The sequence below is a fragment of the Cyprinodon tularosa genome, unplaced genomic scaffold (assembly GCF_016077235.1).
Source record: "Cyprinodon tularosa strain WSP-4 unplaced genomic scaffold, ASM1607723v1 ctg333, whole genome shotgun sequence".
NCBI lineage: Eukaryota > Metazoa > Chordata > Actinopteri > Cyprinodontiformes > Cyprinodontidae > Cyprinodon > Cyprinodon tularosa.
In genome coordinates, this window is record NW_024039045.1 from 420,171 (window position 1) to 432,189 (window position 12,019).

General features: G+C 35.8%; 1 protein-coding gene across 3 annotated transcripts in view; it reads left to right on the forward strand.

The window, feature by feature from the left end:
• sema3b (sema domain, immunoglobulin domain (Ig), short basic domain, secreted, (semaphorin) 3B) overlaps nt 1–12,019 on the forward strand; it is a 98,602-nt gene that overhangs the window by 75,322 nt on the left and 11,261 nt on the right. For 2 of the 3 annotated variants that reach the window (XM_038294081.1, XM_038294082.1), the window contains exons 5-11: nt 6,336–6,455; nt 6,566–6,659; nt 8,302–8,421; nt 8,529–8,671; nt 8,770–8,884; nt 10,922–10,991; nt 11,141–11,288. In XM_038294081.1, the coding sequence (XP_038150009.1) occupies nt 6,336–6,455; nt 6,566–6,659; nt 8,302–8,421; nt 8,529–8,671; nt 8,770–8,884; nt 10,922–10,991; nt 11,141–11,288 (810 nt within the window). The remainder of the gene's footprint in view (nt 1–6,335; nt 6,456–6,565; nt 6,660–8,301; nt 8,422–8,528; nt 8,672–8,769; nt 8,885–10,921; nt 10,992–11,140; nt 11,289–12,019) is intronic. The other variant, XM_038294083.1, reaches the window with a different exon arrangement.

Below are 12,019 nucleotides of genomic sequence, written 5' to 3' on the forward strand. Positions count from 1 at the left end.
CATGCAAAGCTATACATCTTTCTTAAGTTTTAAAGTTCTTTGCATAATCCTGTGCATTTTTCTTTTTTATATATCTAAGTTTTACATTTGAATGTTCAATCAAAATGTGGAGGCTTGCCAAAAATCTGCTTGCATGTATTTAATTGATTTCCCCCTGTGTTATATAGCTTTTTTTTTTTTTTTTTTACATGTATTCCCATATGTTATATGAAGTGTGCAGAATGGGTGTGTGTTGTGTGTGTGTGGGTGTGTTTGTAAAGCAAACCCATCATCAGTGTGATTACACAGCTGTAGTAGACAGACAACGAGCTCCATTCATGCTAAACTCAGGCTCCAGTTTCAAATGACCAGAAGATGGACTATGTGTGTTCAGGTTTCAGTGTGTTTGTGTGTCTGAAAGAGAAAGTAATGGAGGGGGCGATGAATGGTGAAAAGAATGTTTAATAGTTTCTGAAATAGAAGAAGAAAGATTTCATTTTCAAAATGAGGAAGTCTAAAAGAGTTAGAATATAAGAGCTTTTCTTGCATTGTCTGTTTTTTTTTTTCATTATTTTCAAGCTTTGTATTTTTATTTAATTTTTCCTTCTCGTATCACCCGCACAAGAACAGCACTGAAAATTTTTTAAAATCAAAATAAAGAGACTTTTTCACCCTCAATCTATACAGAGTTAACAAACAGACGTATATCAAAACCCATTCAAATGTAAACTAAGATATCACACCAGTATATTAACATGAATGCCAACAACAAAAAACAACATTATAACATTTTCTGAACAGTGCTTTAAATCGGTTATACCTGTCTCAATCATCAAATCAATCCATGCTGGCTCAGATTCTGACGTTTGAAAAAGGAGGAGGGAAAACAGAATGGAGCGTTATGTAACACTATTAGTTAAGCTTCACAATGTCATCAACGGTTGGTAGCATCAGAAGATTGGTTCGTAATGGAGCCTGGGAGCTGAATGAAGACCAACACCAAATATAAAATTGAAAATATATTAATATTAATAATATTAACTGTCAGAGGATGACAAAATAATATAAACAATGAACAATGACAAGCAAATTAATTCAAAGGTTTTATACTTTCTGTCCTTCACAAGTCCAAAAGATCCTTAAGCTGCAATCTTTTCCAAATGCGAAAAAATGAGCAGAGATGCGTCCCGGATGGTCCTATCTTTTGCATTGAAGAGGAGCTACTGACTATGGGCAAAGACCATTAAAGATTAAATATTAATCTTGCACATCTAAAAATATATTGATATATTATGAAATATTCTAATTTTATAATTTGATTTTTATTTATTTATGTTTTTATGTCTTAATCAAGATGATTGGGTGGGTGGGGCGGCGCCCTAGCGCCCTCTATTGGCCAGCCACAACTGCTATACAGTATGGATCTTCATTCTTAAACACACCATTATCCTCTGTCTTCCTGCTGTGTTCCCCACGCACACTCCATCCTAATATTGATCATGCCTTACATTTCCCTGTATAAAAATCATTCAAGATCTAAGGGTGTGAAGGTTGTTTTAATAGTGTCCTTTAGACTCAGTGTGGCCTAAACTATACAGAACAGTAAATCGGGTGAAACCTGCTTTGAGGCAACTTATCACTCTCACGGAAGGGCATACACAGGAAAGCTTCCAAACAAACACAGACGTGTTCACATAAACACAGACAGACAGCGGCAATAAACAGTTGACACTTTACTGAGACACTTAGTCTGACTCAGGACTCTGAATGTCACACTGGAGCTGTATTTAAATCCGTAGAAGAGAGTGATTATCGTTGGATTTAAACGTCAGGATCATTATTCAGGAACCACAGTGGGTGATTTTAAAACACCCACTGGTTCCACTGCTTCTACAAGAGCAGAAAGTACGATAAACTGGATACAAATGTTGCCTACAAAAAAAAGGTCTAATCAGTGATGTACTGTTTTTTTATATTATATACCTTTGAGGTGGAGCTCTGTAGAAGTTTATAAGCATTTTGGACTTCTTGAACTGTCCCAGACCAATGAATTGTATTATTGAATTCTATATAAATAAAAGGAACCTTATGTCCTCATAAAAAGGATCATAAATAAATCCTAATTTTTAAAGAACATACAGTGCACTTGATTTTGATGAATTTGTGTCTTTTGGGACATGTAACACACGGCTGATTTAATAATCATCTGGTAATGTTATTAATTTTGTTTGGAGTTGGGAGTGATTTTATTTAAAGATTGCAAAAGAATGAAATAAGTCTTCTCAAAAGTTTACAATGTTTTGGTAGTTGGTCTCATTTATCTCCCCTCTGCCACAAATTGAATGAAAATAGAAGTTTGGATCTTAAAACCAAACATTTGTTTTTCAAGTGGAACACAATGGCGATAGCCGTACTGCTCCACTTGTGAAAGCAAAGTCTGTTGGGCTCTTCTTTTGGCATCAAGACAATTATTCTTATTGCCATATCGCCAGACAGGACACTGATTAAAAACAAAAAGAAACATTTGCTATTTATAATGTATAATGTATCTTATAGTTTAGGGAGAGTATAGAATATTAAGAGTTAAACAGCTGTTAAAATGTTTTTATTGTGTAATTTCTGAAAACTATCATTTAATTTTTATCAAGGGCAGCCTTTTCCCCCCAAACACAGTTAGAGCTCTTCTAAGCTGCAGACAGAGGAGAACTCTGAGTTTAGTAGATATCTGAATAATCAGCTTTGGCATTGCCTCAAAGCTAACAGTACCTATTTAAATGAATATAATACTAAGCAAAGACAAATGATCAATTTTTATTATTCTAAACTCACAAAATAATTTATCTGGATTGATTGTGTGAGAGGGTACATTACCATTACTAGCAGTATGAATGGCTTAGAGTCAGTGCAACATCATTAAACTCCTTGATGGTTCACTAGACTTGCAAAATACTTCTGGTCATGCTGGAAAGCACATAGATAACACTAACACAGTATTTATTCATGTAGGAGAAACCAAACGGAACAGGGAACCTTGAACTCCTGAACTTTGATTGAGGCGGCTCAGTGGCCCTTATGTATGTGAAACTGAAACCATGCTGCTCCTGAATGACAGCAATGTCTTCGCCAAATATTCTGTTGGTAGGTTGAAACCTGTGTGTCGGCTACAAATTATTATTGCAGAACTGGTTTTTAATCAGTCTGAAAGTTGTTATGAAATTACATCCTTTTAATTTAGAGTTTGTATGAGGTTCATTCCCACATCTTAACTGGAAGGAATATGTCTGTATGGTCAATTCAGCTGCTTTGTAATGATCAGCAGAGGTAATCAAAGGCATTCTTGCACTATTAGACTGTGCTGTATTGTGTATCTAGAGGATATCTTTGGTAAACCACCAAGCCAGTCAAGTGCAAACTGCAAACCCAGCTTTTAAATTTAGGAATGCTTCCTGTATTACATAGACTTGAAGCTTAAATGTCATGGCAGAAACATATCTCTTAAACAGGCATGTAATATGCAACTGTCAGAGGCAGGATATACCAAGAAAATAATACATTGATTAAAGAAAGGTTGAAATATGATAAAGAACAGTGCTGCTGCATCGATTAGGATTCATTCCTACAATTATTTATTCAAAAAGACAAACAAATTGACTTATCAGGTTAATCATCATCTGAAAAAGATAAAAGGGTTAAAAGAACAAAAAAGAGATCCTCAATGGAACAATTCAGCTTTGGAGGAGGTAATCGTAAAACATCAACTGAGGCCGTGTTTAGGTCACAGCCTGCTTTTTTTTGCTCACTGTTTCAACTAATGAGTCAGTGAGAGGTCAAAGGTTGTTCACTGAACCCTTTGGCATGCCGCACCAGCACAATAACAGACACATCCACAAACCCCCTTTAACAAAATGTGATTATTGACATAAGTCATCGTCCCTGTCCTCTGCGTTTCTTTGAAATACTCTCCTACTTTTTTCCCTCCTCTCTTGCATTAAAAAGCCACAGCTATGCAGGCTGTCTCACCATGTGGTGATGCTGAAATACAAAGAGCAACACAACTGCCCAACAGACAAAGGGTTAAAACTCTTTTTTAACTTTTTCACATTCTTTAATGTTAAAACCGATAATGAAAAAAAAAAAGGTAAATAAACTTCAGGTGTGACATCATTGCATTCTTCTCCCCTTAAGCCGTTGTTTTATGGAACGATCATTTGCTGCTACAATTACAGGTGTTGGGGATGTCTACAGCTTTTCAAATTTGAAGAATAACATTTTAACACTTTTTTATGCTTTACAACTGTGGAAGAAAAGATTTGTGAACATCTACTTTAAAGTCACAAGTTTCCAGTTAGATTTAGGTCTGGACTTAAACAACAATTCGCAGGTTTAAAATTTAATCTAAACTATTTTATTGCAGCTCTAACAGTAAGGTGGCTGTCATACTTGTTTTCATTGGTTTCTATATCTGATATATTCCAAGCCTGAGGTTATGTTTAATAATTAAATCCTGCTTCTTCTCCACATATTTTTTATTTATAAATTTTTTAACTTTTTATTGTCATTACACTGTCACAAGTACAGAGCTTCGAAATTAACCCTCTGCATTTAACCCATCCCCTTGGGGAGCAGTTTGTTGCCATTGTGCGGCGCCCGGGGAGCAGTCTGAGGTTAAGGGTCTTACTCAAGGACCCAGAGCTGCAGTCTGTGGGAGTGTGTGGGACTAACCCTAACCCTGTGGGACCACTAGATCACCACTCCCCCAGGAAACAAGATAAACTTTATGGTGTTTTCTTAATTTTTTGATGGGTTTTGTTCTCTGATACTTTAAATTCAACCTTTGAGTCCTTTCCAGAACAGCTGAAGTTTTGCTGATGTTACATATCACGCGGGTGAACTCAGACACTCTTAAGGAAAATCAGAAAAAAAGATGAATGCATATAAATTCAAATTATTTTAGTAAAAACAAATAGAACAGCAAATAATTTCCAATTCACTTTCCAAGTATGTTTGCTTTGTGTCGGTCCATCCTATAGTGTCCTATAAAATTGAATTTATTTTCCTGTTGTTGTTGGACAAACTATGATAAAGGTTTAAATTATATAAATGTTAGTGTCAGCATGGCACTTTTTAGACACCAAGAGTTACATCACTGGGTGCACTTTACAAAAATCTAGTTAATGTATATTTAACTTGTAAGGCTGATTCTCAGTCTAGATTATTGTGCAGAATATGAAATACCAAATTTAAAGTGAAACCTGTGTTGTTGGTGAAGCCATCACTACAAACACTTAGTGACTTTAATAACAGGTAATAAAAAAAGATAAAGAATTTCATTTCCAGGAAACTCAGCGAAGCAACTGGTAGAACTTATTCTCCCACAGCTCCATCCTTCTAATCCTGTTCTCCATACTAGTGGAAAAAGCGCTGATGACCTGCATAGTTTGCTGTCTCTGCAGTTTGTGCGTCACTGCATCGACCTAGGGAAACTTTCTATTATTGCTGCCAAGGCAGATTGCTAATGCTAATTTTGACAGTCAAATCAAAAGGATGTAAAATACAAATAGAGAAAATCCTATTAATGATAATCATAATGCTCATTATTATGTTCGCACTCTTGTTATTTAATGGGTCATTCTCCTCAGAGTGCCCTGTTCTTAGGCTGCATTGCTAATGTAGCTCATATTCTCTTAGAGTACACTAAGTCATTTATTAGTGGTCCCCTGAGAACAAGCTCACTGTAACGCGAGTCTGAGATGGACCGATGTGTGTTGGGGTCAATACCACGCTATCGGATAGGAAAAAGGAAGGATCAGACAGAGGTCAAAATGCTGAAAGCTGTTTATGTGTAGCAGACGGGACCCCAAAGATGACATGGAGTGGTTTTCAAAGTACCAGGTGTCATTAAACGTTATGAAATCCAGGCTGTTGCCTTTTAATTTGAACTGATATTATTTATCAACCAAAGTCTTCATCTGTTAAGCAAAGGATTTTTGGTTTAGTTCATTTTGGTGGTTAGCTGGGGACACTCCTAAAAAAAACATACTGCAGGCATTTGTGTGTGTTGAGCCAGGACACAAAGAGCGTCACAACAGTGTGCTGGAGTTTGATCTAAGAGCTTGGCCGTGTTGTCACAGGCACAGAGCATGAGGAGCTATGCAAGGAATGTGCATCAATAAGCCGAAGGACAGAATGTCCAACTTCAACCTAGTACAGCTCCCCGTGAAAAAAAAAAAATCTTTATAAATGTTGTTCATGATATCAGAAGAAGCATTAATAGTGAACATTTTGGCAATTAAGGAAACATCACTATTTAAACTACTGTATGATTAAAATGAGAACAATCTGTATGTCTGTTTTAGTCTGACTGTGTCAACTATGTGAAGATTGTGCACCACTATAACCGTACGCATCTGTATGCCTGTGGAACCGGGGCCTTCCATCCTACCTGTGCTTTCGTAGAGGTGGGACACAGGATGGAGGTAAAGAACAAACACAACAAGCTGATACACTTCATTAAAGTTCAAATATACTATTTGATGGTCAGCATGCTTTCCTGCCATAACAAAAAATAATTTATTTTCCCCATCAGGACCATGTGTTTAAGATTGACCCCTCTAAGGTGGAGGACGGTAAAGGAAAGAGTCCATATGATCCTCGACATACCGCCGCCTCTGTGCTGATCGGTAACTGAAGCTATACAAATATTCTAAACCGATTACTCATTTGACTCTTTTATTGTGCGTTATGTGACTAAATATTCCTTTATTGTTGTCTAATACTGTTTTGGACTGTAACTAAAGTTCCTTAAGAGATACATTTAACCCTTAACATTTGTTTTAAGATTTTTTATAACCACAAACCTCAATTAATTTAAATATAAATTTGTGTATTTGACAAAAAAAAGAAAACCACTAAGCAGAAACATACATTTTTAGTTTACTAACATTCCTGAAAACTCTGTTAACACGTGTTACCGTAACAATACAAACATCACTATTAACCAATGCATTTGTATTTTCCTTGTTCTAAGTTATGATCTCATATCTTTAAACATTATGATATAAATACCATATAAATATGATATAAATATAGATCTAAATATCATTAGTCATCAACATATCTATAATTTGTTTTCTAGAGGATCTTAAGAACTCATACTTGTTGATCTAAAACCCAAAGTAGGCCTTCAATTTTAAGAATGAATGTGCAAGAACAACACAATACACTTATGAAATGCAAGACAAAAATGTAATCTTCTTAGACTTATTGAAGACAAATCTAAAAAATTTGGATGTTATTTATGTTTTAGCTCTATCAATGTTTATACTTCTTAATACATACAGTTTAATTAATGGCTTTCAGAAGTCAATTAACTTTTAACATACATTTTGTGGTCAAAGTTTTGAACTTTTGCCAACAAAAAGCTTTTTGGCCACAAAGTAACATACCAGGCAGGTGAGGATGAAAGTTAAGAAGAAGTTAAAGCAGAGTTAGGACAGATTTTGTGGATCTTACATAATGGTAGCTAATTGGTAATCTGAAAATGGAAAGAGTACAGTGCAAACCAAACAAAACATGGCCATCTAACAAAACTACGGTAATATCAGGTAGACAGGTGAAAATATTGGTTATGCACAAATGTGATAGCAGCAAGATAAACCCACAGTGGCATAGATGTCCTGAAATTAGGACCCAAAAAATCACATGGAAGCAGCTTAATCTTTTAGTCTAGCTTAATGTATAACAGGTGGAACACTAACACAACATGATGGCAGCTAATGCTGTGCATGTGGGTTCATCCTCAGAGATTAAATGAAAATGAATTGAGATAAACACCCCTTTTACTTGAAATAAAGACCATTTAGACGCTAAAAGACTTTGGCTGTAGTTAGAGGTTCATCTTTTAGCAGGAATACAACACTTCGAGAAATGTACTAGAATGGTTTATATTAAAGCACATTTGGATTAGAATGGTTTAGTCACAGTTTAGGCCTAGTTACATCCAACTAAAGAAAAATTCCTGCTTACAAACACTCTCCATTCAATCTGGCTCAGTCTAAAATATGTAAACCTTTAGTTTCATTATATGCAAAGCTGTTGGGGAAATACTTTAATACTGTATATTTAAGTGAAACATAATTTTATTTGAAAACCTTATGTCCTTGGAGCTGCATTTCGCAACTTCTGCAATGAGAGCTGTGTGCTTGTTACTTGTTGTAAACTTTTTAGGTCAGTGGTTGCAATTTGGCAAACTGTGAAGAAGTTTAAGTGGTATGAAAATGTTTGCAAGCACTGTGTAGACTTATGATTACTTCTGTTTCCCAGGGGATGAGCTATATGCAGGTGTAGCCACAGACTTAATGGGACGAGACTTCACCATCTTCAGGAGTCTGGGGAAACGTCCCTCCATTCGCACCGAACAACATGACTCACGCTGGCTCAGTGGTGTGTGTCCTTTTGGTTGTTTCGCTAATAAGCATCAAGCACCCCCGTGAGATAACGTGCTGTGATGACTGACACTGTATTTATTTTTCTTTCAATCTTCCAACCAGAACCAAAGTTTGTCGGCTCCTTTTGGGTCCCTGAGAGTGAAAATCCAGATGATGATAAGATCTTTTTCTTCTTCCGGGAGACAGCGGTTGAAGCTCAGGGTTTGGGGAAGTCTACTTACTCCAGAATCGGACAGTTATGCAGGGTAAGAGATAGCTCAATAATTATAAAACAATATGAGACATTGGGTTTGGAAACTCTTATGTAAAGGTCAGATCATGACTAAGGTTTTTATTTTGTCAGAATGACATGGGTGGACAGAGAAGTCTGGTGAACAAGTGGACAACATTCCTGAAGACCCGTCTGATTTGCTCGGTACCAGGAGCTGATGGCAGTGACACGTACTTCGATGAGCTGCGTAAGTCCACTGTGCACAAAGTCTGGACTAAAATATCAAAATTAAACTAAAAATCCTGGTTCTTTCCTCGCTATGCATGATATAACATACAAAATATGTAGAGTTCAGGTTATCCAGGAAACTCAAATAAAACTTGCAGCATGTTAATTTAATCATGAGGAGCTGGTCCTGCTTTTTATTGCCTCAGCTTATTTCCCTTCGATTTGCAATTAATGTAAGAAAAAAAAAACATGAGAGGGAATGAAACATATTTTCTGTTTACTTTTCTGACTCAATCTGTGGTACAATTTAGAGAACTGTTTATTCATATATCTTTGTGAAAAGCTAAAATAAGGCAGGGGAAACTGGATGCTTTTCCAACCCTTACCTCTTTATTTCTACCCAGAAAAACTTTCTGGTGATGTAAACTGAGACGTTAGGAAAATCTGATATATCCACCAGGAAGGGTAATGCTAATTGCAGATTTCCTTTCAGCTTGCAGACTTTATAATCCATAATATCATAAAGCCTACAGTAAAAATCCAGACAATTTAAAACGAGCCTATTAAAATTACAGCAATGCTAATGGTGCTTGTATGTGTATCTTCCAATAATTTCGCTTGATATTTCCTGAAACAGAAAGAGGTCAAAACAATTTAGAAAGGCTTCAAAATCTTCAAAATTAAGCCCTTTTAACTTTTCAAAGCAACATTTTCTTTAATAAAATTTTGTTGGAGTATTTCGTAATTAGAATAAGGTGCAATACGTTTTTTACATAATGTGGTTTAGACTTTATTGAGTCATTTATTCCATTCCGAAAAGATATGTATGTAGGTTAAATTATATAAAAGTCCCTCACCTGATTTACCAAATGAAATATTAAATTCCAGATTTCCTGAACTTTATTTAATTTCTATAGTGTTGCATATAAGGTCAACACTATTTATACTCTGACAGATTTAGATATTAAAACAGGTTATCTTACAAAATGCATTGATCTGAAAGAAGCATTTGGGATATATCTGAAATTTGAGTTCAAATTAGGCTGATGTTCATATATTTTAAAGATTCCAGTAAAAACATGTAAAAATTGAATTTATCAGATGGATGTCCACAACATCTGTTAAGTTATTGATCGTTTCTATAAATAACCTTCCTTTATAAACTTTTCAAACCACTATTTTACAATCGTTTTTTTTAAGTGCTTACCAGCAACTTTTAATTAATTTTAACTCAAATAATTTATTTAGGTATATTAGAGTCAATATATTGATTCATAATAAAATCCATGAAAACATGTTTATAATGTGTAACATTATCTTCTGTGAAAATAACAAATAATAACATCCAAGCTGCTTAAATTTGTTAATTTAACCAGCAGTGGGCTACCAAAATTGATTTTCGTTTAATTGACAGTTTTTTATATTTTCCAACAAAATTCACTTTTCTGTTTTAAGACTTTAATTATGTAATATTTTTCTCAGGCCTTTTTTCGTCATGCGGTTTTCCCAGCTGCTTTAAGATGCTGCTGATAAAGAGTCTGAAACTTTCTGTGGGCTATAATATGATCTGCCTTTTTGTTCATCTCATGACGAAGTGAAAGGTTAACTAAGTGGAAGACTTTGTTGAAACCGTAACCTTACCTTAGGCTACACCTGTCATTCACATTTCTCCATGTGAAAGATGTGTCTCTTATCTTGATGATTAGTTTAGGATTCTACCTGAGGCCAAGAAGTGGAAAGGTCATTGCTGCAAAACTGTGCTGATTATCTGGTAAAGATATCTTCCAAAAAATGGACCACAATAGGTTGTAAACTTTCTTGTGGTATCTAAAAAGTAATGCTATAAGACATTTTTGTTTAAAAGTTAAAATTGGGTTTGCTGACATCCGCATTAAGCTGCACTGGATTCTGTTTCATGTCATGACCCCCACTAATCAGCGAAATGTCTCTTTAAAGTGGTTAGACATGTCCATAGGGCTTTGTTTATCTTTTTTCCAACCTTCGACCTTTGGGCTACTGCCACCTGACCCGACTGTCTGTGTGTGTCTGTCCTCAGGGGACGTGTTCTTGCTGCAGACAAGGGACAGAAAGAACCCTCTGGTGTACACCGTCTTCTCTACTTCCAGGTCAGAGTTTAGTCACATGTGCATGTTTGCTTATGCGCAAGAGAGTGTGTGAATATGTGCATTAGAGAAAGCGAATGGCAAGGAAACCAAGTGGATGTAGGATATGAATGTGTTTGTTGTATCTAACCTTGCTCCTCTTGTCCCCCCAGCAGCAGTGTATTTAAAGGCTCAGCTGTGTGTCTTTACTCTATGAATGACATCCGGAGGGCCTTCCTGGGGCCATTTGCACACAAAGAGGGGCCTAACTACCAATGGGTCCCGTTCCAGGGAAAAGTACCCTATCCTCGCCCAGGAATGGTATGTTAATAACCGCAATGACAAAACAACGGAGACACAGTAAAAACATCCAGAGTTTATTAAGATAATAAATTCCAACGAGTTAAATGCAATTCTTTGTCATTTATGACGTTGCAAATTGTGTTCTTATAGGTTAGCATACTATCATCCCCGTGTTCTATAGCAGTTCAAGCATTTCTGAATACCTTTCTTTTCTTTGCACTTAAAAAAACTGCTGCAGCAAACTCACATGGAAAGGATAAATTACACAATATTTTCTTTTTCCAGCTTTGACTCTAAATATGTGACTCTAAATATGTAAGGATGTGCAGAAACACTTAGACACTGATTTAAAGATGTATCAAAAGTCTGAAATTATATTTTGGATTAATACAGATCAAACATTTAAAATGTTTTTAGAGTTGAGCTTTAGATTTTTTTTCCTTCCTTTTATTCCCCCTGTAGTTTTCAGAAAAAAATAGTTTCTAATCCAGTCTTTTTTTTGTCTCAGCTTTTTTTAAATTGTCATTATTCACTCCGACTGTAGATTTTTGCAGCCTAGTCTTCTGGCTGACGCACATCTGCTTTACTTAAAGGTATAGTGGAGGATTTTTGCTAATTTTTGAAAAGACCTCTCCACTTTAAAAAATAAAAGCACATCCACAACCCTGTACTCACTCAGGAAAGGGATTGCTTATCAAACGTGTGCGAGAGCGTGCACAAGCCCATTTCTCCGCGTGCACACTCTGTTT